General features: G+C 44.7%; 1 protein-coding gene across 5 annotated transcripts in view; it reads right to left on the reverse strand.

Annotated features, from left to right (window-relative positions):
* EVC2 (EvC ciliary complex subunit 2) overlaps positions 1–27,054 on the reverse strand; it is a 144,927-nt gene that overhangs the window by 56,851 nt on the left and 61,022 nt on the right. For all 5 annotated transcript variants that reach the window (XM_082462752.1, XM_082462748.1, XM_082462751.1 and 2 more), the window contains 4 exons: positions 13,350–13,674; positions 5,786–6,025; positions 3,368–3,543; positions 693–852 (listed from right to left, as the gene is read on the reverse strand). In XM_082462752.1, coding sequence (XP_082318878.1) covers positions 693–852; positions 3,368–3,543; positions 5,786–6,025; positions 13,350–13,674 — 901 coding nt within the window. The remainder of the gene's footprint in view (positions 1–692; positions 853–3,367; positions 3,544–5,785; positions 6,026–13,349; positions 13,675–27,054) is intronic.

Here is a 27,054-nt window from a genome sequence, read left to right on the forward strand (position 1 = left end):
CATGAGGGTGGAGCCCCCTGAATGGGATTAGTGCCCTTATAAAAGAGGCCCCACACTCACCCACCAAGCTACCTCCCCCTTTCCACCCTTCTGACTTCTACCAGCAAGAAGTCAGCTGTCTGCAACCAGAAGAGGGCCTTCACCAGAACCCGACCTTGCTGGAACCCTGATCTTGGACTTCCAGCCTCCAGAACTGTGAGATATAAATTTTGGTTCTTCATAAGCCACCCAGTCTGGTACTTTGTTAAAGCAACCCAAAGAGACCACAACACTTAAGCCCTCTCAGCCTCAAATTCTTCATTAAAAAAAGAGAAAACAGTAGCATCTACCTCATAGGGTTAATGTAAGGATTAAATAAAATACATAATACACTTAGCACAGTGCCAATTAAACACTCCATAAATGTTGTAGCACCCATCTGTCATTATTCACTGGAACCAGCACTCCTATTCCCTAGCCCTGGCAGACATTACTAACCTACTGCAACCCTCAGCTTTGCTAGGACCTGTAGAAATCTTGACACAGCGTTCCAAAAAGTCACTACCAATCAACTGTAGATGGCACATCAGGATGCCTGCCCAGTTGCCCTTTGGATCCTAGCCCTCTGATGGCAGTGCCTGGCATGCAACCTGGCACTTGGTGGGTGTTCACAATGGTTATGGAAAGAATCAGGAGCATAATTCCTTATATACCTTTTGCAGCATCTCTCGCCTTCTCTTAATTATTAATTTTTGGTGGAGTTTTTTCTTTTCCTGCTTTAAGTCATTGTCCAACTTCTGTTTTATAGAAAAGACTTCTGTCTGAGCCCGCTCCAAGAGCACCCGCATCTGATCTTCATCCAAGTAGCCTGCTCTAGATGAAAAAGATGCAGAGTTAGTTAACACACTCTCCAAACTCACCTGCAGCTTGACTGTGCTGTGGCTGGATGTTCATCTCCATATTAGTTTGGTTTGAATCAGAGAAATCTCTACCATCAGAAGAAGCAGGAGAACAGGCAGCTAAGACGTTACTAAAATGCAGGAAGGGTAAGGTCAGCTCTTTCAGAGATGTGCAGAGAAAGCTCAGCATCCCGAGAGAAATTACAATTGGGCAAGAGTTCTCGGAGAAAGCAACGTTCAAGGGGACCACTGTGGAACAGACAGAATCTTCCAAGAGGAGATGGTAGATTAGGAAGTCCTAGTGACAGGAATGGCACAAGTAAAGTCCAAGAGGTAAAATGTAGGGAAAACTCGGTGTGAGGGTTGATTCTGTTTATCAACTTGACTGGCCGGGGTGCCCAGATTAAAGATCACTTCTGAGTGTGTCTGTGCAGGTGTTTCCAGGTGAGACTAACGTTTGAATGGGTGGGCTCAGTAAAGCAGATGACCCTCCCCAATGTGGGTGGGCACCCAGTCCACTGAGGGCCTGAACAGGATAAAAGGTGGAGGAGTAAGGAATTCGCTTTTTTTCCTGCCTCACTGTTGAGCTGCGACATTTCATCTCATCTTCTCCTGCTCTAGGGCTGGGATTCCCCTGGTTCTCAGGCCTCTGGACTGAATTACATCACTGGCTTTCCTGGGCCTCCAGCTTGCAGACGGCAGATTTTGGGTCTTCTCAGCCTCCACAGTCACACAACACAATTCCTCATACATATCTTACTGGTTCTGTTTTTCTGTTGCTGCCACTATCACCACTACCATTCCCAGTCTGTCTGCATCCTTGGGCTGGGCCCCCTGCTTGGCATACAGTAGATTCACCATGGAAGCTTTCTGAAGGAATGAATAGGTGACTGAGCAAATGGTAGATACACATTTCAGAAATATAAGTCTGTGCCAACCTATTAAAATAGGATTTAAAAATCAGAGGTACAAAGCACTTCCCTGGTAACTGCTCCCAATGGTATAACCAGCTGTTGGGTGCTTCCGTTCAAGGCAAGGAGCTGTTTCTTTCACTCGAGTGAAAATGAATAAGGAATGTCAAGTTAACTGCAGTGACAAATTCATTAGCATCTTTGGGTGGGAAGTGTTCACATAATTTGCACCTTACCGAATCCTCATTAAAGAGGGCAAGAGAGCTGCCAAGTCCTAGTACAATTACCCAGGTAGTAGAACCAATTCATAAAAGCACGGCTTGCCCTAAGAAAGCCAACTTTATCAACATGGCCCTACTCATTTTAAAGCTTGTAATCTACAAAGAATAAATTTCATTGTTGACAATTATGCGTCTCCCTAAAGACTAGCTGAGAAGGAACACTGTCGAGGGGCTAGAGGCTGCAGTGAGCAGCACCATTTACCTGGCTGCATGGTACCCCAGTGTTGCTGAGAAAAAATACTCAAAATCCAAGATAAGCATCTGTGTATTCATACTTAATTCCAAAGGCCAAGACATGGAGGCAACCTAAATGTCCATTGACAGATGAATGAATGAAGAAGATGTGGCATATATATATATATATATATATATATATATATATATATATATGTAATGGGATATTACTCAGCCATAAAAAAGAATGAAATAATGCCATTTGCAGCAACATGGATGGACCTAGAGATTATCATACTAAGTGAAGTAAGTCAGACAGAGAAAGACAAATACCCTGTGATGTCACTTATATGTGGAAGCTAAAATATGATACAAATGAACTTATTTATAAAACAGACTCACAGGCGTAGAAAACAAACTTATGGTTGCCAAAGGGGAAAGGCAGGGAGGGATAAATTAGGAATTTGGGATTAGCAGATACACACTACTATATATAAAATAGATAACCAACAAGGACCTACTCTATAGCACAGGGAACTACACTGAATATTTTGTAATAACTTATAAGGGAAAAGAATCTGAAAAAGAATAGATATATATATGTATGTATAACTGAATCACTGTGCTGTACACCTGAAACTAACAAGTCAACTATACTTCAATTAAAAAAAAAAACAAAAATAAAAACAACCCCCCCCACAAAAAAAAACAAAAACAAAGGTGAATGCAAGAGCCAGCGGTGTCCTAGAGCTCAAGGAGAAGTGGGCTATCCCATCACACAGTTCATGAAAGCCTCCACCATTGATTTCTCTATGAAATGTTGGGGATTTGCTTTAAAATAACTCAGGGTAGGGATGTATAGCTACCTCAAGATTGCCCACAAGCTGGTACCTACTGAAGCTGACGATGGGCACATGTCGGCACACTGTATGGGTGTCTCGACTATTGGGTATGTTTTTAAAATTCTGTAATGCAAAGGATTCTTCCAACTAGAGAGTTCTTAAGAAATAAGTCAGGAGCAGCCAGTGCATTCGCTGAATGAACAGAAGTAGATGGTCTTTGATGAGGAACGTTGGGGCAACGCTGTTTGTCTGCATCATTTTGGGTGGCTTGGGGGTTTTACCTCTCGTGTTTCTGGATAAGGAGGGTCAGCTGAGCAGAAGCAGTGCTAAGCAGGCCCTGCACACGGGTCTCTGATGACTGTATGTTCTGAACCAGGTACTCCCTGTGGCCAAATCTTTTACTGAGATGGTATCTCTTACTAGCCTGGAAAAAGTCCATTAACTCTTCTACATTCTCCTGTTAAAAAAAAAAAAAATCAAGAAAGTATGCTTAAATAAAATTTAAAGAAAATTCTTTCTAGTCAGTTAAAATATTACATTTCTTTTCTGAAGAAAATACACGGGAATAGAAGCCCTGGGATTAACACCTTAAATGTCCCTGCCCCGAACAAAGGCTTAGAAGAAAATTACATACTAATAAGAAATCAGGGCTTTGAAAAGTGCATTTGAGACCCAGATGGTAAAGAGTTATCAAAACAACTTTGCTTCCCTAGGAATGGAATATAAATTTCACTCAGGCATCCTTCACCCATGTGCACAGTCACACCTGTGGCGCTCCCCAAACACAGCACCAGGACAGGTGCTGAAGTTCTGGGATAAATTAGCCACTGGCTCTGACCCCAGAACTCCCACACTCATGGAGGACACGAGATGAGCCTGGTCACAGAGTAGCAAGAAGTTCTTATAACATACAAAATGCATAAGAACCCAAGCAAGCACAAGAGAGTAATAATAGCCTTGCATATACTGGGTGTTTTTGCTGGGCCTGGCATTGGACCCAGAGCATTTCTCGTCTTTTGTAACTTAACTTAGGGAGAGGATACTATTATTCCCACTTCACAGATGAGGAAACTGAGTCCATATCACACAGCTGGTAAATGACTGAGCAGGGATTTGAACTCAGCCATCTAATTCCAGGGCCTGTGTTTTAACTTCATAATAGGCTGTCTCCCAAATCCAGCTTCAACCAGTAGCATAATAATTAGACCAGCAGTAATTAAACCCACGGTAATTAAAACATCAGCCTCAGTGTACTATCCCACTGACCGGCTCTGCTGTCTTTTTTCCAATCTGGGGAAATACTGTCCATGCAGTGGGTTACCCGAAAGTTCAACATTTTGTTCAATAAGAAACGTATGGTGTTTTCCTTTCCACACAAAAGCTATAGTCTCTCCAGGTCCAACACCTGAGGATTTGCACTCCCCTGACAGTGAAAAGCAGAATGGTCGGTGGGATGTGGCCAAACGCCAGCTTCCCTCTGAGAGCTCCCGGCGGCAGAATCAATACAGCAGGAACCCCGTGGTGACACTTCTGTCCTCTACGGGGCTGGATCACGTGAGTCAGCTGACCTGAGCCCTTGACGTCGCGAAGCTCAGAGTCGGGATCCTCAACTACTAACCTGTCTGTGCCTTGGGACTGTCACCAGGGCTGTTACTTTTTTGTCCCCAGTATTATTAACAATAACACGTGTTCTTTCCAGCATGCAGAGTCAGACACAGCTTATCATGAGGAGCGGGCAAAACGACAGCAAAATCTGTTAATCCCTAAGTGATGCTGTGGGGTCCGAATACCTAGCCAGGACTTTGTTTACTCCCCTGAAGTTTTACTGGGAAAAACCAAGAGCAAAACGGAGAGGCTGGGTAGCTCTCTTCATGCCAAGATGCCCAGTGCCTTCTCACAGTGGTCCTCTCTCTCCAAAAGGCCCACGAGGGCCGCCTGGTCTCCTCCTGGGACAGCCCTGATCTGTTGCAGCTCTCACTCACGAGGCCTGTGCCGGGACCAGAAATCTGGTGCATTACTGCACATCAATGATGTACTACAGTGTGTACAGGCACAGGTAAAATGCCTCAGGCAGGCCTCATAAAAATAGTGACAGTCTCATAAACTATTTCCACAGTCATCTAGGAATTTATTCAGTCTGGGTTAATGACACTCACACTCAAGCTTACATGCAAAAACACCCACAAATTCACCTAAGAATATCGAGACAGAGATCATAAACCCTAGGCATACATCACCACACACATGTGAACACACGTACGTATATGCACATATATAGTTTTAACCACTATATATATTAAACATATATTGTGCCAAGCACTGCCTTTCCATGAATTAGATCATTAAATCTCCATCATGCCCCTTTTAGTGTGGGGACTCTATTACCCCCATTTTACAGGTGAGGCAACTGAGTCTCAGAGAAGTTAGGCAATTTGCTTAAATTCACAGAGCTGATGGATAGTGGAACTGGAATGCAAGTCCAGGTGAGCCTGAGTCTAAGGCCTGTGCTTCAAGCCCCCATTTGCCCTGCTTACTGGAAACTCAGCCGCCACATCAAGAGGTCGAAGGAAGACAGCATTAGTTCACTGGAACCCAGCACAAAAGAAGAGACAGGAGTTAGTTCAGAAAGAGGAGAAATTTACTGAAACAGTTCAGGAAAATGACTCCTCCATCAGAGAGAGCCTCATTTGAGGCATTACCTGTATTTTAGAGTAATCTTGCAGAAGCATTTTCGCTGCCTCTGCCTTCAGTTCCCCTTTGAAAATAGCACTTTTTATCTGGGTAAAAAAGATATTGTGCAGTTCATTCCTCTGGAAAATGGCCAGCTGCCTGTGGGCCTTGGCAAAGTCTTCCTCCTGCTGCAGAGCAAGGGACCTCCTCAGGTGCTCCTGCTCCAGGCCATGGAGGGTCCGCAGGAGGCTGCTGCATTCGATAGCGGACTGTGGAGAAGAGGGGGGCACGTGGGAGGTGACACACTGGTCAGGCATGCACAGGCACATGCATGCAACATGCAAGCACACACGTGCGTGCATGTGCACATGTACATACATACATGCACACACGCACCAACACACATGTGCACAGTGCATATAAATGCACCCAGCAATAATGCACATACAGGCACACGTGCATGCATGTGCACATGCACACACACATGTACATAGAGTACACATACATGCACCATCAACATACACACATGCAGAGTGCATATCAATGCACACAGCAGTAATGCACAAACATGCACACACATACAGGTGCACACACATGCATGCACGTGCACAGGCACATACACATACGCACAGCACACAGACATGCACCACCAACACACATGTGCACACATACACATGCACAGTGCATATAAATGCACAAACAATGCACATACATGCACAAAGATACAGGCACACACAGCAACACAAATACAGTGCACACATGTGCACATGCACACACAAGCATGTGTGTGCACACCCACATGGAACACACACATGTATACACACAGGCATACACACAAACTGAATCCCAAATTTGCCATGAGGAAGCTGCTAAACTCTGGGAAATGCTGTTGTAACCTGTCCTCCCTGTTATCTTAACGTTTTCCAGAACCATCTCAAAGAAAAAAAGTCACAAGGGTGGAAATTTTCAAATCAAACTGCCTGAAAATAGCTCGCAAAATGGAAACATCAATGGACTGTGCTGTTAGGCTCTCAAGCTTATTTCCATCATCTTTCATCCTTAACTTAGTTGAAGAGAAAAATACCAGCAATCAGGCCCAAGCTGATAACATTTTTGTTAAAAGGGAGGCAAAGAGGAGGTAGGAAGTGGCTCCTGGGATGCCTGCACTTTATGTGGTCCAGAGGGAGGACAGCAGGGGGGAGACACACCTTCACTAGGTTCCTGATGCATCTGCACTCCCATTACCTCAAAAGACTCATGCCGCAGGAGGGAGTGTTAGTCATTCCACGTGCAGAGGCGGAATTCTAAGAAAGGCCCCAAGATTCCTGGCCCCCGGTGTAAGACGTCACACAAATCCCCTCCCTCTGAGTGTGGACATAAACTTTGAATATGATGGGACTGTCACTCCAGTGGTCAGATTATTATGTGGCAAAGCTGAAGGGGTCTTGATGATGTAATTAAGGTCCCTAATCAGCTGACTCTGAGTTAATCAAAAGAGAGGTTATCCTGGGCAGGCCTACCTTATAATGAGAAGAGTCCTGAAAAGGACTGGGCCTTCCTGAGAAGACAGCCACTCTCCTCCTCGTTTGGAGGAAGCGAGTAGCATGTGTAAACTGTCTATGGGGAAGGGAAGGCTACAGGCGCTCAGGGTCTCAGTCCTACAACTACAAGGAAGTGAATTCTGCCAACAACCGGAATGAGCTGGGACTAGGGCCCCAGCTCCAGAGGAGGGGAAGGGAGCCCAGCTGAGACCACACTGGCAAGTGTGAGACCTCCACACAGAGAACCCAGCTAAGCCGCGCCCATACTCCAGACCACGGAAACTGTGAGACGGTAGGTGTCTTGTTTTAAGTTGCTAAATGTGTGTTGATCTGGCAGACAAACACACTTTAAAGGCAAAGAAACACAAAGCTCAGAGAAGCTAAGCATGGTTCCCCAATTCCCGCCAGCACTCAAGATGTGGGGGGAAGGAGTGGAAACCAAATCTTTAGGCTCCTAGACACTGGACAGCGTGACCTGTTGGTGAGCAAGTCAGGGGAAGGTGTACGTGTGTGTGAGGTGGAGGGTACGACAGTCTCAGAGGTCAAGGTCAAGAGGGCGTGGGATGGTGGCTGTGGCCAGGCTGAGCAGAGACCTAGGGAAGACAGATGGGCAATGATGGCAGAGGGAGAGGGCCGTACCTCCTCCAGCTAAACAAGGAGACGGCGTGCTTTACATCTTCTGTTTTCAGTGACCGCGTCACCATCTCCCAATCCCCCAAGCCACAGACCCACCCGCTTCCACCTCCAATTGCTCACAAAGGCCTATTATGGTGATACACCCATTTCCAGTTTCTTTCACTGACTTTTCAATTTGCTCAGAATTTGGCCCAGAAAGAGGAATGTTATTTATTTGGGGCCCAAGCAGCCCAGCAGCCAGCACAGGACAATCCCTGCCCTTGGGGAGCTCCCAGAAAGCTTTGCATATGTGAAGAGTAGTGGCCACAGCACCAGAAGCCGGAGGACTTTTGTTCGTATCCCCTGGCCACATCTCCAGGAGCCATCCCAATGGTAATGGTTGGCCTCAGGTACCAGAAAACATCACGGTTCTCTTTAGAAACTGATTTTATAAACAGGATTGGATGACATTTTTCCGAGTCACTCTTCTAGAGAGACATAGCTATTCACAGCTGACTTGATCTAAATTACAGAATGTAAGTCACCCACAATGAGGGTGTTGGGTCCCTAGCTCTGGGCATCACAGGGATGTTCTGCTACCAGGGGAGTAGCTGGTGCCCAGGTAAGTCCATTCATCCATCAAAGTGACCTTCTATTTTAACAGTATGGAATTCGACAAGCTCCAAACCTCAATTTATTTTAATTAATAGGAATGAAACAGGGGTGAAATCCATTTAACTCCTCACAGCCAGGACAAAAAGCAAGCACACAGCACACGTGCGCACACACACACACACGCATACACACATGCTTGAGCGCGCGCGTGCAAATCCTAAAACGTAATTATCTGTCCTTGCTTAGAACAGTATTTCTGCTGAAGAATAAGGCATGAGGAAATGATGTGTTTGTGTCACAGTGAAATGCTCCTTAAAATAACTTTTGATGGGAGTCCCCCCCATTTCCATGTACACTGCCCTCCTAAGGGGGTCCAGAGACCCACAGAAATGTGTTCATCCCCTGCTCTAGTTCAATCCTTCTGTGGCACAGATGAGAAGACTAAACCCTGAAGCAGGGGACACCACCCAGGCCTGCCAAGCAGGGGAGGTCATGTGAGGTAGCCTGGGAAGTACTGTACTAGGCAGCACTGGGGACTGGGGTCAAGTAGAGCGAGCAAGCCCTGCTTACGGGGTCAGCCACTGCTCAGCCCACCAAAGGGGGCTCTGTAGGACTATGCACCTGGTGTGGCCATATCTTCCCATTTTTTTAAGAGAAGCTGAAAGTCTGGATTTTCTATCCAAAATTTTATGTTTTAAATATTGGCAACAAATGTGCATTTTTAAAGGTACATTAAAATAATGGTCCCTCACCCCCAACTCCCTATTGAACTTTCCACTAAAATAGACTTCTCAGAGAAATGAGGCATGTTTATTCTTCGGCTTAAAATGCCTAAAAAAGTAACTTGCATGGAGAGATTGGGAGGCATGCATCAGGACAGGGCACTTCGATCCTGGTTCGAGAATCGCAGGCCTGTGCCAGGCTGTTCTGACAACTGCTATTCGCACTGACTCTAGGCCATCAAAAATGTGAAATCGTGTCAGGAAATTATGACTGTACTAAATGACACTCCCTGTACTCAATTTAGCAAGCTGGGCAAATCGTGAAAATGTTTTATAGAAATAAATCCCCCAGAGATGGTTACAGTGTAAGAGTTCTTGCACTTAAGGCATCTTTTCCTTTAAGACACACTCAAAGGAGTTAGGAAGCCTCTGGAAGCTCAGGGCAGCATGCGCTGGTGCTGCCTCTTCTCCAATTAGCTGGGAAGCACGTGGATCTGGAAAAGAGTCCCTCTATAAAGCACACACCCTGAACGGCCAGTGGCTGCTTGCAGGAAGCTGAGCAAGTCACCTCCCCTCTGGGCTTCTGCTTCTGGAAAGATTTCATATCCTGACTGTTTTATGTCATGGGCTTCTTTAAAGATTACACTAAATAATGAAACTGGATAGAACAGGGCTGACACTGCCAAGCATCGGTCTAAGTACTATACAAGTATTGACAGTCCTATATGACAGGCATCATTATTATCCCCAGTTTAAGGACGGGAAAACCGAGACCCAAGGAGCCTGAACAATGCACCTTCTGGAGGAACAAAGTGAGATCTAAACCTAAGCCACCTGCCTTCAGAGTCTATATTTGCCACTACCCTTAAGAGATTCTCCATGCAGAAACGCTTTACAGACTGTACGGGATCATATAGATGTTTAAATGTGAACAGATTTCATCGCTATACTAATTACTGGAATTCCTAAACTTTACTCAAAAAAACTGATACTCCTCATTTAGCTTTTTTTAAAAAAAAAAACAAAACTAATACTTGGAGGAATAATATGGCCAAAATATTTTCATGCGTTTTATTTAAAGATGACTACAATAAATGAATAGATGACAAAGTCATTCTAAGATGGAATGATTTGCACAGACTGGAAGGGAAATAGCTCTGTTAACTTTTGCAGCTTTATGCTATTTTTGGAAGTGGATTTGCTCAAATAAGGAGACTTGTCTCTGTACAGGGTGGCCTGGGGGATGCACAGTGATGGTGCCGCCCACCGTGACCCCTGCGCAGAGGGAGCAGGAGGACACTGTGTGTCACCCCTTCTCCACGCCCCCAGCAACCAGTGGAAATAATGAGCAAACACTTAAAACTGCGCTGCCGCGGGCAGTCTTTGTAACGAAAGCATTGCGAAGGCAGAAGCCCACCAGGATTACGATGCACTGTTGCGTGAGGGTGGCCGTGAGGCTTGGTGGTCGGGGCGAGCTGCCTGGGTGTGAGTCTTGGTTCACCCACGTGTCCTCAGGCAGGTGACCTTCTCCCATCTGTTTCCTCACCTGTATACGTGGGAGCCTATCAATTCCCACTTCACTGAGTGGGTGTGAATATTTGAAGAGAAGGTCCAGGTGATGTGCTCTGAAAAATTCCTGGCCTTCAGTGAATGCTAAGTGTGAGAGGGTTAAATGACATCTGTGATGGTAAGTGGAAACAACCACGATAGAAAGTTCAATGAACCGCATAAACCTTACTCTGTAAAAAAAAAAAAAAAAGTAAAAATAAAGCAAATGGTTTATGCTGAAATCCGAGGACAGGAGTGGGGTCCCCTTAGCATGGTGGTGTCTCCAGGCTCAGACACACAGCAGGAACTCAACAAACAGGCTGAACGAATGTTTGTCTACTGTTGACTGGTGGAATGGGTTTCAATTTTTTTCTGGGTTTTTCTTTTCATGCTTTGGAGCTGGAGTTGGCAGACTTTCAGTAAAGGCCAGATAAATATTTTAGGCTTTGCAGGACACGTCAGGGTTCTGTCACATATTCTTTTTTTGTTTTTACTTTTTACAGTCCTTTAAAAATGTAAAAACCATTCTCAACTCAAGGGCCAGAAGAAACAGGCCAGGCAGGATTGGACTCATGGGTCCCAGGTTTGCCAACCTCTGCTTTTGTGTACTTTCCAAGCCTCCCTCATTGAATGTGTATTATTTTTATCAGAAAAAAATATATAACAAATTGAGGAAATAAGAGAGAGAGAGAGAATGAGACTGTTTGGGGCTGAATCAGTGAACAGTGTGTTTAACACATTCTTTTTAAGTGCTGGACTCAAGGAAACACAGTGCTGACCTGTGCAATCATGGATGGAGATCAGAGAGAGGGGTCAGCCAGGAGAACCGTGGTGGGCTGAACGTTGCCCCCTCTCCAAAAAGATACATCCACATCATAATCCCAGAACCTATGAACATGACCTTATTCGGAATAAGGGTCTTTGCAGATAATCATACAGGATCATTTAGCTAGGTCCTAAATCAAAAGATGAGTCTCCTTAAAAGAGACAGAAGTGAAGGTGACAGGGCCATGGGGCCACGTGAAGACCAAGGTCAAGATTGGAGGGATGCAGCCACAAGCCGAGGAACGCTTGGAGCCACCAGAAGCCGGCAGAGGCAAGGAAGGATTCTCCCCAAGAGATTTCAGAGGGGGGATGCCTGGCTGACTTCTGGACTTGATTTTGGACTTCTGGCCTCCAGAACTGTGAGAGAATAAATTTCTGTTGTTTTAAGCCACGAAGTCTGTGGTCATTTGTTACAGCAGCTACAGGAAATGCATACAGGAGCTAAACAGAAAATAAGGCACACCCTAAAATGAGATGTTGAGGCGAGGGGACCCCAGCTGCAGGGGAGTGGCTGGGGGTGAGACAGCATGAATCGCAACTCTCTGCTTTAGTGCCCAGCCCGTAGTCTGACCACAGGTGACCATCTGAGAGCCAGGTGCTGTCACCCTGAGAGCTCTCTACTCACTCCCAGAGGATTTCTGTGCACGGCTGCCAGTCTGCAGAATGGAAGTTAGGAGTTCAGAAGCTCATTCCTAAGATGTTAGACCTCCCTAGGATGATAAATTTTCAGAACAGGTTATGTGGGCTCAAGTCACCGGAGTGAACCAGCCATCTCTTCCGTGGAGGAAGGCAGAAATCAGACTGGATTTGGTGCGCCTGGGAAAAAACTCTGGCATGATTCCTTTCAAGACAGAAACTGACACTCTCTTAGGAAAATGAGAGCTGATCTCCGATCAACAGAGACCAGCCCCGGGAAGGCCGAGAGGTCAGAACTCCCAGAACCGGGCACTGTGCACGAGAGCCTTCTACAGTCCACACCCGGGGCTCCTTTCCTGCATTACTTCTTCCAGCCGCTCTGAGAGGGGGGCGCCCTCGGCCTTGACTCACAGACTTACAGAGGCTAGTTAAGGCCTTCCGGAGCTGAGCTGGAGTGTACTAGAATATGAGTCCAGGTTTGTCTGACTCCAGAGCCCGTGCTGGAGAGAACTTAGCGCGGTGCAGTCCAGACGGACACACATGTGCACTGACATCACAACCCCCCTGAGCTGTGCTCTCGTGGACATGCTTTTCTGTGAATGAAGCCATTCTACTCGTCCCATGATGTCCCACAGCACTGTGAACGTACCTCTATGACAACATGGCTGAATGAATTCACATTTGTTTTATGTGAGTATCCTTCATTAGACTGTGAACTTCTCAAATGCCAGAACATGTCTCAGTGTTCTCTGTACCTTCACTGCCTAGACAGTAGTGATCAGTAAATGCTTTCTAAATGAATTCTGGGTGGATGGATGGAAGTGTAGATGGACAGGTGGATAGAAGGGCAGTAGGCAGATGGATGGATGGGTTGGAGGTTGGATGAATGGGTGCATGGATGGGTGGTGAGTGAATAAATGGATGGATGGATGAGTACATGGACAGATAGATGGAAGGGTGGTAGGTGGGGAGAATGGATGGATGGGTGGGTGGATGGATGAATGGGCAGGTAGATGTATGTATGTATGGATGGATGGATAAATGATGAAGGAGGGAGGCAAATGAAAGCCTTCCTTTCAAAGTTGCCTTACCCTCTCACTAACACGTTTCAGCATCTCTTCTGCTTCCTCCATTGCTGCCATCTCCCTCTGGTACTGGCTTTCTGTCTTCTTTCTTGTTTCCAGGTCACACTCAGCTGTCAAGGCCACCATCTTCCGATCATACTCGTCTTGAATTTCTTTCTCCAGCAACAGAAACTGCTTTTTGAAAACAGCACCCATCCTCCTCTCTACCTGAGGGGAGAGATGGCCACTGCTGGTCAGGTTTTTCAGTAGAAGAGCAATGATATCTTTGCTGATTTGGGTTCGACAAGCTTCCAGATCTGAGTCTGCCCGATTCAGGGTTGCAATTTCCAGCCTGGGAAACACAAAGGTCAAGAGAATTCCATTACATAAAATCACAGCAGAAACCAAAGGTCCCTCAGAGCTCTGAGGTTTTAACTTATCTGTAAAGTAAGGTCTTTCTTTTTTCCTTTTCCCTCCTTCTCTTCCTCTTCTCCCTCTCTTCTGCTCCATCCAGTTGCTGAAGGACAGTGACTAAATTAGCAGAATATTATTTAGTAAATTTGCAGGGTACCATGCTGGAAACTACAAGGAATATAATTAATATAAGACATGGTCTTTGTCAACAAGCAACAAGTCAACAAAAACAAAAAGACCAGGAGAAAAATGGTTAAATATTTGGAGGATTTGAAAACTTAAGTTCATTTTACTTTTTTCCAATTAAAAATTAATGTATAGATATGTCAAGTAAATGTAATGTAATACCCTGGATGGAATCCTGGAACAGAAAAAGGACATTAAGTAAAAACTAGGGAAATCTGAATGAGTATGGACTTTAGTTAATAATAATGTATCAGTATTGGGTCATTCATTTTAACAAATGTACCATAGTAATAGAAGATTTTAATAACAGGGGAAACTAGGTACAGGGTATGTAGGAACACTCTGTACTACTTTCTCAATTGTTTTGTAAATCTAAAACTGCTCTAAAAATGAAGTCTACTCAAGAAATATTTGTGAGATACTTCACAGGGTCACAGGTTCTAAAACTTGATTGTAATGGTGGTTGTACAACTATATATACTTACACATATATATCAGACTGTACTCTTAATGTGGGTGAATTTTATGGTATGTTGGTTATACCTTTATAAAACTATTACAAAATGCACAGGACAAAATTACGTCCATGATAGAAAAATCTGGAAAATAAACACAGAAAAAGATTTCATTCACTGTAGGTCTATCACCCAATCAGAACCAATGGAGGCATTTTGTTGTATTTGCTTCCAGTATTTTTTTTGTCTATACATATTTTTCCCATGGATGTATATTGTTTACATAGATGCAAGTACAGTTTTGTCCTGTTTTCAATTAATGTTGTAACAGGCATCTTCCAGTTGTATTTAAAAACTGTAAAAGTCTCCTTTATAATGGTTGCAAAATATTTCATGATGTGGTGTACCAAGATTCAATTAACCATTCTTCTAGTGGTGCACATTTGGGTTACTTGCAAAATTCAAAGTCTAAAATAACTTGAAGTGAACATCTTTGTAAAGAGTTTTTGATATTCACAATGATTTTTTCAGTATGATTTCTATAAAGGGAATCACTGGGTCAAATGCTAGCAATATTTTAAGCCTCTTAGGGCATCCTGCCAAACTGCTTTCCAGAAGTTCCCCAGCAATGCAGTAGGATCCTTATTTCACCCCTCCCTGTAAAATGTTTAAATATCTTTAATAATTTGATAGGAGAAAATGGCATCTGACTGTAGAAATATAAGGGTTTTAAGAAAACTTTATTATGGGGCTTCCCTCGTGGCACAGTGGTTAAGAATCCGCCTGCCAATGCAGGGGACACGGGTTCAAGCCCTGGTCCAGGAAGATCCCACATCCCGCGGAGCAACTAAGCCCATAGGCCACAACTACTTAGCCTGCTCTCTAGAGCACGCGAGCCACAACTACTGAGCCCGTGTGCCACAACTATTGAAGCCCGTGCGCCTAGAGCCCGTGCTCCACAACAAGAGAAGCCACTGCAATGAGAAGCCCACGCACCGCAACAAAGAGTAGCCCCCGTTCACCACAACTAGAGAAAGCCCGTGCGCAGCAATGAAGACCCAATGCAGCCACAAATAAATAAATAAAATTTTTAAAAAATTCTGAAAAGAAAAGAAGAGAAAACTTTATTATGGAAATTTTCAGGCACTTAAAGTAGGTAGAATAATCAGACTCCCAATGTAATCATTACTCAACTTGGAAAACTGTCAATATTTGCCAATCTTCTTTTAGTTACTCCCTTCAAAGTTTGCTTAGCATTTTAAAGCAAACCCCAGATTTTTCATTTTACCTTTAATTTCCTCAGTATGCATCGTTAACTGTCAACTGTATATATATATATATATATATATATATATATATATATATATATATATACACACACATACACACACGTGCATATGTATGTCTATATATGTGTATATATGTTTATGTATATCAGTTTTACCTAACCTTGATGTCATTATCATATTCAATATCATTTAACTGTATCATATTTAAAATGTTAACAATAATTCCAATAATTAATATCAGTCATTATTCAAACTACCCCAAGTGTCCCAAAATAATTTTTACAGTTGAAAGTTTAATTCAAGAACCAAACAAAATCCCACAATGTTGACTAAGTCCACTTTATCCTATATCATTCTGCCCTTCCATTTTCCCTTCCATGATTTGTTGGGGAAACCAGGTCATTCATCCTGTAGAATGTTCCACATTCCGGACTTGGCTGATTGCTTCCAAAGGGTGTCATTGTTCCTCTATCCCTTGTATTTCCACAAACTACTAGTTAGATCTACGGTCTTGATTAGAGTCAGATTAAGTTTGTTTTTTTCAAATGTACCATAAGTAGTACCGTGTGCTTCCTGTAGGATCATACTATGGGTAAATACTAAGATGGATCACAGGTTCAAGTGGTGCCCATGATCCCTATATTATGAAATTCCCTGTCTACCTTTCACCTAATGGCTTTAGTATGCATTGTAATTGTTACCTAGATCCATGATACCACTAGGGGTTGAAAAATCACACTTTCTACTTCTATCATTTCTTCTGTATTTTTTTAAGCTGGAGTTCTTCACAAAGAACTTTCTCTCCTCAATAATGCAGTTACTCTGACATAAAGCTTATAATTATGATAGATGTTTGATTCTTTGCTAGTTAAAGAGCTGGTGTCATAGCAACCTCCAATGGTGACAAATGAGTTGGGGTCTGTTTGTTCAATGGTTTATTTGCTTGTTTTGGTATGAGAGCAAAAGGTTAATAAAACTTTTTCCAACTTCCTGAGAACCTGAGCTTTGGCTTTTACCTGAAAACCTCAGAAGGGCGAGAACATCAAATGTCATCAAAAATGATGCCTGATTGGTAAATTACATCTGGATGGGAGGACCTGTAAATGAACCGTAAATCCCTAACAGGGAAGCAGACACTGTGCTTTGAACTTCCCCGAGGGAGGTCATTCTTGGACCTGGGCATGTGCCTTGTGGAAACGCTGGAAGCCATGCCCGCGAGTTGTTACAAAAGATGCTGGCAACTCTGGGGTATGAAGCGTTTAAGCCAGGAAGGCTCCCATAGCTGCCTGGTGTAGACTGAACCTCCTTGCACTAGAGCTGTGTGACTTGGGGAGAAAATACCTCCTGGACAGCTATAGGTTGCAGTGTGACCTGAGGCAAGGGCACCCACAGAAGACTGTCTAACGCTGCCCTCGCAGTGGACACATACACTGTGTTCCTGCCCTCGAGTTACATAGAAGGGGTCAAGTGTGGCCTATGGGAGTCTGAAGGGTGCAAATGTTGAGCTGAATCTAGGAAGACCCCCTGCCTGTGCGTAGAATCACTATGAAATTGTATATATTTGGTGGGTTTCAATCGACTGCAGCCATTATTCTTTTCAATGCTCAAATTTTACCATCTTAGATCAAAATGTCTCCTGTGTCCTTTCGACAAAATTAATCTAGTTTTAAACAACAGCTCGTTCATTTCATTCTTTCATTTCCTCAACGGGTACTTACTGAATATGGCATGTGCAGAGAGTGTCTGCAGGTTATAAAGCAAGGAAAAAGCCAAGAGATGCCTCCAGGTGGTGTATGCATGGTTAAATATCCAAGAAACCAAACAAACCATGTTCCACGGTCTCAGAAAAGAATTACTTCTCTGCTGAGACAGACAAAATAGACTTCACACCTTTAATGAAGCTTTTTGTGGTAGACAAAATAATGCCCCCCACCAAAGATGTTCATGTCCTAATCCCCAGAGGCTGTGAATCTGTTAGGTGACATGGTAAAGGAGAAATAAGGTTGCAGATGGAACTAGGGCTGCTAATCAGCCCACCTTACACCAGAGATTGATGACAAGGTCTTTAAAAGTGGAAGAAGGAGGCAGAAGAGGAATGGGAATCAGAGGGAGATTCGATGAAGGAAGCGGGCGTAGGAGGGTAGAAATGATGGGATCATCAGCTTTGAAGACGGAGGAAGGGGTCACGAGCCTCGGAACGTAGGCAGCTTCAAAAGGCTGGAAAAGGCAACGAAATGGATTCTCCTCTACAGTTGACATCTTGATTTTTCCTAGCGAGGCCCATATTGGACTTTGATGTCCAGAACTGTAAGATAATACATTTGTATTGTTTTAAGCCACCAAGTTTGTGGTCACTTATTACAGCTGGATATGAAACTCATACACCTTATCTGACTCACTCCATCCATCATTCATTCATTCATTTATTAACTTGTATAAGAAAATGGGTGGTTGCCTATTGGGTAAACTGCAAGTGCTTTACCAGGTACAAGGGGATTGAAATGAACAGGAGGACATTTCCCTAAGTTCTTTGCTCTTAAATCACTTCCTAGCTTAAGCGAGCTGGGTAAAGGACTCGACTTCCCCACCACACAATGGGGACCATCCTCATAGGTAGTTGTTCAGGGCTAAAAGGGATATAGATATAGATAATACAGATATAGAAAATACATGGTGCGGAGTCTGGCATTTTGTTGTTTCTAAATACAGTAGCTTCCTTTTTCTTTTCTATTCTCTCTCCCAGGAAATTGGTGGCAGAAGAGAGTCGGTCCTCACAGCTCACCCTTCCCGATCCCCTGGGAACACAAGCTCACAGGCACTTTCTGTTTTAATAGTATTAATGTTAATCACCATGGATAAACTCTCAGAAGTAACAATAAAACTGTCAGGGTGTTCCAAAGCCATAAAAGAAAGAAAAATGTCCCTTTAAACCAATTAAAATAGCACGCAATTAATGAAGGTATCATCTGTTAATTTCCCAAACAGCCACAGAAGAACGAAATGCATATTAAGAATGCATAGTTTGCATATAGGATTGGATCCACTGGTAAAATTCTCATTACCCCCTATGGTACTTTTAATTATTTAGACAACAATGAAATACACATATTTTCCCACTCCCCCCCCTTCCAAAAGTCCCTAATGCCTCCATGAAACAAAGACATTTTGAGTTGCACAGACTGGACTTGGATTCTTAAACTTCTTTACTGCTTCAACAAGTTGGCAAAGTTAGCCAGATTCAAACGCTTCTTTCCTAGAGAACATTTAATTTTTTTCAGGTCGCAAAAGTGTCAGCTTTCGTCACTGTACTTTAGAGAGGAACGTACTTACTCCGGCCAGTTTTGCTGCATATACATCCTGTACAAGCGATAGCCCTCTTATAAATGAGTGATTTCACGTGGGAGTTAGAACAATGACCAGCACGGAGGGAGCACTTCATAAATATAAGCCATTAAAATGTATTAGTGGCTTTCCCATGATAACATCTTTGCAAAAGAAACGGCACAGCCTAACTTATCCCAGAACTGATTAATACTTTGCTTAGCTACTGACGATACAAAAGAAACAGAGAAAGACATGTGTCTTTTTCCTTATTTATTTTGTATATAAATGAATCAAGTTGTCACCAAATGGCAAGCAAGGTGTCAGAAAGAAACTACGGTAGGATTTGCTACAGAAGGCAGTAGGTGTTCTCCTGAATGAGAAAGAGGACTCAGTAACACGGAGAGTAGTTCATTCAGAGTGAAAATGAAATGGCCATGGCCATTTTTTATAATATAAATCTCCATGTTGGCTGATGTAAGCATAATAGACCCACAAAAACCAACTGAGTATTAGTGAAACCGAAACTTTCCTCATAGGAGCCAATTTCCATGGCATCTCACTGCAGCAAGATTCCATGCAGGGACCACAAATCCTATTTCTATCCAATCGATTTGAGGGTCTGGACAATAAGAATTGAGGGGAAAATACCTCCTGGGTATCCTCACTGTCAAAACTGTAATGGCAGGTTAAATCAGAGTAAAACTAATTACTGTGTGTGAGTGAAACACTGGTTCAAGTTAGGATAAACCCTACATTTTTTAGTTTGGTATAAACTCAAATAGATTGTCAGATCCAGGGTCAGTATCCTTGTCTTTGACTTTTTCCTCTTAAAGATCTCTTGGTTGAGAAGTCAGCTTGGGCCCTCCCTCTCCAAGCTTGAAGCAGACAGGGGCTCATTAACTCCTTCCATCCTGGCGTTTCCACATCACTGCCCACTCCCCACCCCCTCGGTGGCCAGACCTGACGGGACAGCTCTGGAACAGGCGAAAAATGTAAGGGATAGTTCCTCTCTCCACTTGGCCGTTTCCCAAGAGATGGTGTTTCACTATGTCTGAAAACATCATGAACTCGGGAGTCACGCCAACGTAGCTTCCAATCTCAGCTCCCCCTCTTAGGCGCTGGGTGACTCAGGTGAGTTATTTGATGTCTCTGATCCTAGATCCCTAGTTGGTTAGTAAGAATATTATCACCCATGTCAAATGAAGGCCATTGAGATACACATGAACTTATCTACAAAACAGAAACAGACTCACAGACATAGAGAACAGACCTGTGGTTGCCAAGGGCAAGGGGGTTGGGGGAGGGAAGGATTGGGAGTCTGGGATTAGCAGATGCAAATTATTATATATAGGATGGATAAACAACAAGGTCCTACTGTATAGCACCGGGAACTATAGTCGATATCCTGTAATAAATCATAATGGAAAAGAATAGGAAAAAGAACGTATTTCTGTATAACTGAATCGCCTTGCTGTACAGCAGAAATTAACATTGTAAATCAACTATACTTCAATAAAATACATTCTTAAAAAAATGAAGGTCATTGAGAGGATTAATAGTGCCTTTTATGCACAGGCTTTGTTTTAATAGCTTGATGGATATCAAGCCATTTAATCCCCATGATGATCTTATAAGGTAGGTGAAGAAACTGAGACACAGAAAAATTACCTTGTTGAAAGTCACAATGCTATTAGGTGGCAGAACTGGGATCTGAAGCCATGACATGTGGCTCCAGAGTCCTGGCTCTATACTCTGCCCCGCTGCCTCACACTGACACGCACAAAGCACTTAGCCGGTGCCCGGCACAAAACAGATGCTGGAAAATGTTACTTCACATTGTTGTTGCTGTGCTTATGGCCATCAGAGTCTTCCTTGGTGTCATTCTTTATGGCAAAGAAGAGAAAATTTGAAGGGAACATCAACAGATGGATAGATGGATGGAGAAGTGCAGAGATGAATGTTACATCAATAGGTAGATTACATTTGGAATTCTTACTTGTATAGCTGGATCTTGCTCTACCTGGAGATTAGATGACAGTGATGGGAAAGAAAATATAAGATGGAACATTTAAAGACGGCTTTAGAAATGAGATTGACCCTGGACACCAGCTAAGTCATCTTCCCAACCAACGCCCAGGTGTCCTCATTATCTTTCGTGCAGAAGTCACCCAGCCTCCACTCTGCACACGCATGGTGAGGGGTGCTAACTGCCTCTCCGGGCGGGCTTTCCATCGTGGGAGAGCTCAGACAGTCAGAATGGTCTCCTTCGTAATCCACTAAAAGCTACCTCCCTAAAATGTCTATTGTTGTTCCAGGTTCCACCATCTTCATGACGATTTCAGAGGTATCTGGCAATGGTGACCATGTGTACACTATTTCCAATTGTGGGCAGATGACACGGGTTTACCAAGAGCAACAGGAGGCTGGCAAAGCCGGGGTCACTGAAAAGAATGGATTGAGGGTCCGGGATGGACGTGAGGTGAGTGCAGGTGGCCGGTGAAGGCATGGCAACGACCAGGAATCGGGTGGTGAAGGTGAGATGGAAAGAGGGGAGAGGTCTGGGAGAGAGAGGTGAGGGGCCCCAAGGAGAGGCCGTGTCGGGATGATGCCCACAGTTCACCAGGCTGTTTGCTTGCTCACGTGGAACCTTGAATGGGGACTCCTGGTTAAAGACGAGGAGGGCCTTTCAAGGACTACAAGCTGCCTACACTGAGACGGACGACTTACTGGTTTCCTGGAGCTGCTGTAACAGAGTCTCACAAACCAGGTGGCTCAGGACAACAGGAATGTCTTGTGTCACAGATCTGGAGGCCAGAAGTCTGGATCAAGAGGCAGGAAGCTATGCAGGGGGGCTAAGACCTTCAGAGCATCCTTCAGGCAGTGAGGGCTCGAAGTTGCAGATGAATGGTCCAGGGTAAGAGAGACAGAGGGCTGGAGGGTTTGCAGTTTTACACGGGGAACCTCGGGACTCGGCCCAGAACCAACTAGAGGATGCACGGTTTGGGCACACGGGTCTCCAGCAGAAGTTCTCGAACTATTAGGCATCAGAATGACCAGAATGACTTCATGTTAAAATGCAGATTCCCAGCACTACTCTCAGATTCTGATTCCGAAGAAATGGATTAAGGTGCTGTATTGGTTTCCTAGGACTGCCTTAACAAACCGGGTGGCTTCAAACAACAGAAATGTATTCTCTCCCACTTCTGGAGGCCAGAGTCTAAAGTCAAGGTGTCCACGGGGTTGGTTCCTTCTGAGGACCATGAAGGAGAATCTGTCTGATACCTCTCTCCCAGCTTCTGGTGTTGCCAGCAATCCTTGGCATTCCTTGGCTTGTAGAGGCATCACTAGTCTTTACCTCTGTCTTCACATGATGTTCTCCCTTTCTGTTTGTGTCCAAATTTCCCTCTTATAAGGACACCAATCATACTGGCATCTTAACTTAACTGTATCTGTAAAGATTCTATTTCCAAATAAAGTCCTATTCACTGGTGCTGGGGTTTAGGACTTCAATATATCTTTTTGCAAGGACACAATTCAAGCTCCAACAGCAGCCTCCCAAGAACGGAAGCCCCTCACTGTCAATGAGATATCCAAGTAGAAATGGGTTGACCATCTGTTGGGTGTACTAGAGACAATGGAATGGAGCAGGGCCCCATGGTCCTTGCCCTCCATGTCCTCCACCTGCCTCCTGTCTATAGAAAAACCTTAGCCAAAGAATAAAATTAATCAGAGAGTGAGAAAATGCAGAAGCAAACGAAAACAGTCAAACACGACCAAATAACAATAGTTCAGTCATTAAGCAAAGTCAAGGACTTTTAGTTCTTCTTCAAGGGCTATAGATAATATTCTGAGCCATATCCTGCGAGCTGTTTTGTAGATACTGAAACCCTCCCCAGGTGGAAGAAGTTAACTACATGATGACTAGACTGTAGCCATGACATAAGCTGCCACAATTCTGAGAACTGGCCTCAAGGAAATGGGAGCAAACTGATCCGGAAACTGAAGATTAACTGTACTTGAAACAATCAAGATGATGCTGATCAGACCACAACGTGACCAGTTTCCAGATGACTGTCAGAGCTGACTGTGCCGTTTCTGCACGAAGCCCCCTCCCTCCACCTATACACCCCTGAAAATTCCCTTTAAAAGCTCTTGTCCACTGATTGTCAGGGGGGAGTTGGCCTTTGGACACGACTCTGCCTTCTCCCCTGGTTGCTGGCCTCCAAAATAAACGAAACTTTCCTTTCCATCAACCTTGCCTCTCAAGTATTGGCTTTCAAGCAGCGAGTAGCTGACCTAACTTTTGGTAGCAAGAATACTTTTTCCCTGGCTAAGAATTTAGACCAGATGACCTCTAAGATCCTTTGCAGCATCAAAACTCTAAGATTCTATTCTCCCAGGAAAGTAGAAATCACTTTATACTTGATGTTAGCTAACAGATGATCAGCAATTTGTGAAAATGGTTTTCATCCCACATCTGTCCTTTCACTAGTTTATAAGGGTGTACTCTTACATAACCAAGAGAAGCTTATTTTCCCGCTCATTGATGCATACATATAAAATGTGCCCTTTGTTGCTCATTTAACCTTCACCACATCCCAACATTTCATGACAACCACCTCCAAGGTGTGCCATCCTGGCAGCCTCGAGGGAACGTCCAGCCCCTCATGAGCTCAGCCACTACTGTTTCAGGAGGTGAATGAATTTCTGGGCTTTTTATTGTCACACTTGCACAGAGTTAACTATTTTTCACTTTACGTGCACTGGACACAATCACAGTATTAATCCTATTCTTGTTCACTCAGTCACCAACATTTACTAAGCACTCGGGGTGACTTTTCCACTTCTCGGGACTGGTGCTGATTACAGGGCAGACGCTTGCTAAGGACAAGGAGATAAAGCTTCACGGTGCCCAGCACGGTGTGGAATCATATATTTTTCCATGTGGTTCTCTGATGATTGCCTGTCTCCCTCACTAGACTATAAGCCCCGAGGGCCAGGACCCTGCCTGTTGAGCTCAGCCTTGCATTTCCAGCCCCTTGCCACCTACTGTAGACTGAACGACTGCCTGGCATGCATGGGCAGTGGAATAAGGAGTCAGGAGTCACCGAGGAAATGTTGTCCATTTTTGCAAAATCCATGAAACTGAGCCATAGAAAGAAACCATGGTGTTCAGTGGGCAGAATAGAGCCAAGAGCTAAAATGACTGGAAACGGTGACTCACTTACTATGAGCCAGGCATCCCCAGTCTCAGGTCTGGGTGTGTGGGAGCTCATTAAACCTTCACCATCCCCGTGTTCAGATGAGGACACTGACGCACGGGAAGGTTACGGGTTGTGGTCAAGGTCATTAAATGATTAAATGGCGGAGCCAAGAGTGGGGAAGAGCCTTGCCACTCAAGCAGCCCTGCGCTAAGCCCAGGCGACCTCCTCTGCTAACCAGACAAGAAAACACAACTACACCTTCAACGTATGAAAAGTTGTCCAACCTCACACATTATAAGACAAGTGAAAAATTAGAGCTCCAGGGAGGTGCCATGGTTTCCTATCAGACCGACACAGGTAGAAAGATCAGCTGCCCCTATGACTAGGGTGTGGGAAAGAGAGCATCTCAAACACTGGGGGTGGCAAACTGGTCCGGCCTCTATGGTGGGCAATACCTATTTTTAAAAATACACACTAATGCAGCAACTTGACTTTGAAGAATTCATGCTACAGGTGACCTTGCACACGTGCATAAAGACGTCTGTGCCCGACAGGCACCGCAGCACTGTGGGAGGGTGTGGTTAAGATGGTAGGCTCCGGACGCATGTCCTGACCACACCTCCTACTTGCCTTGTGACCTCTGGAAAGTGACTTAAACTCTCTGGGCTTTAGTTTCCTCATCTGTAAATAGTACTTAGCTCAGAGGCTGCTTTGAAGGGCAAATATGTTAATGTCAATGTCAATAAAACAACCAGATCAGTGTCTCATTCATATTAAATTCTCCAAAAATTCAGTTATGATTACTGTTATGGGAATATTATGCAGCCACTTAAAAGAGCAAGGTCGCTGTGTAGGTACAGATCTCCAAGACTGCTGCAAAGTGGGAGAAAAGGGAGCCAAACAGTGGGTAAAGTATGTGATTATTTTGCATTTTAATAAAGGAGTATATGTGTAAATATACATATAGCCATAGATGATCTCCAAAGGGTACATGACATGGGTAACAGCCTGCCTTTGCCTTGGGGGATGACAACCAGAGCGCAGGTGATGAGAAGACAATTTGGTTTTTACGGTATGGCCTCTTCTGTCATTCTAATTCTTGGCCATGTTCATTAGTTACTATTCAAAACATTGAGTAAAGAAACAGAAAAAAAGCAAACATGGGTGTTATCAGAGTCAGGGACTACGTGTCCCTGCAGGACAGAATGAATTTCTGGGTCGCTTCTGACAACCTCTCTTCTGGCCGCTCTCTGTGGCTGGTGCCAGACCAATGCGGATAGTGATGTCAAGATGGTGGCCCAGCACAGGGCCTCGGAAGTCGGCGAGAAGCACCACCACACCCGAAGCACCCGGCCCTACCTGCCAGCACACACAAACTTCCACGAACTAGTGTCCATCACTGCAGTTGACTGATGGCCTGTGCTGGGGAGGGGCCATGTGCCTTTTCCCCCTGCTTACGGCCCCTCCATGTGGAGAAGATCCGGGAGTGGAAGTGATGGAGGACCGAAGCAGGAATCCCCTGCAGTCAGTTTTAGGGAGAGGCCTGCAGTGGGGCTGGTTGTACTTCCAGATAAAAGCCATATCCTCCAGCCTAGCTTTTCTAAGTAATAAAAGTGATGGGTGATTTTTCTGGCTGGACTGGACAACATGCCTGATGTGTGTCTTATCTCCCAATTGGCTCAGAACTCAAGGTGGTGGGAGATGGGAGCTGTTTACTGACCCTTCAGACACGCCCAACCGTTGAGATGATTCCTGTTATGTCTAAGAAACTCCTAAGAGGATGCATGAACCTTGTGATCTGGAAAGGGTGGTGTGAGGAAGGTGAGACGCTGAGTCAGAGAGCACAGCCATCACAGCCTGCAGTTGTTAAACGGACCATTTGTAAGTCCTTCGCACACAGCAGAGGGGCTGCAGTGGGGGTGAGGGTGCTAGTCGATGATCATCCCAGCCTGCACCGTCTCACTGCGCTGCATTTATTCGTCTGAGTTGATTCTCCCCGTAGATGGCTGCATGTTGCGTCCTCGCTTGCTTTGGCTTCCTCTCCAGCACCTCACCCAGCTCTGCGCCAAGCACTCAGCGGGAGCTCGGTAAACACTTGCCGAAAGAAGGTGTTTGTGGGACACAGAACTTCTCCGACAAACACCTTGCTGCGAAGATGAGTGAGGGTCACCATGGAAACCAGACTGGCACTGCTGCTGCTCTGCTCAGCAGCAGTCTCATTATGTCCCCATGAAAAACCCCCTCCGGCTGGTCGGGCACTGGTGGGACCCAGGGGCAAGGCACAGGTGTGAGGACAGGGCTGCTTCCTGCCTCAGTTGGCCTGTGTAGCAAGATGCTTGGCCATCTGATGCTCTAGGTGAACTTGATCCTTCCAGAAATCCAGGAACGGCCCAGACTTGGCTTATCTTCTTAAGAGCCCCTTCACTTCCTGACAATGTCTCGATGACCCTTCAACATCCAGTGCGAATTTCACCCACTCATTCATTCACAAGACGATGGCTGACGCTTACCTAGTACCACCAGACTGGTTCCCTCCGAGGGCTCAGGGTCTAATGCGGAAACAGACACACAGTCTGGGCATCACAAAACCATGTGGTGAGGGCCCGACGGGGGCCCAGGGGTGGGAGCACGGGTGACTCTTGTTTGTGTCCCCACCATGTGGCACGGTATCTGACACATACTAGATGCCTAATCAATACAAGAAGAAAAAAAAAAAATGAAGGAAGAAGAAGGAAAGAAGGAAGGGAGGGGGGAAGGAGAGGAAGGAAAGGGGGAGGGGAGAAGAGGGAAGGGAAAGAGGTATCCTCAAAGTCATTTAGAATTTGGGAAGAAAAGAGGAGGGAGTTATTTACTGGCCTCC

Source organism: Balaenoptera physalus (assembly GCF_965194825.1).
Source record: "Balaenoptera physalus genome assembly, chromosome: 5".
In the NCBI taxonomy this organism is placed as follows: Eukaryota; Metazoa; Chordata; class Mammalia; order Artiodactyla; family Balaenopteridae; genus Balaenoptera; species Balaenoptera physalus.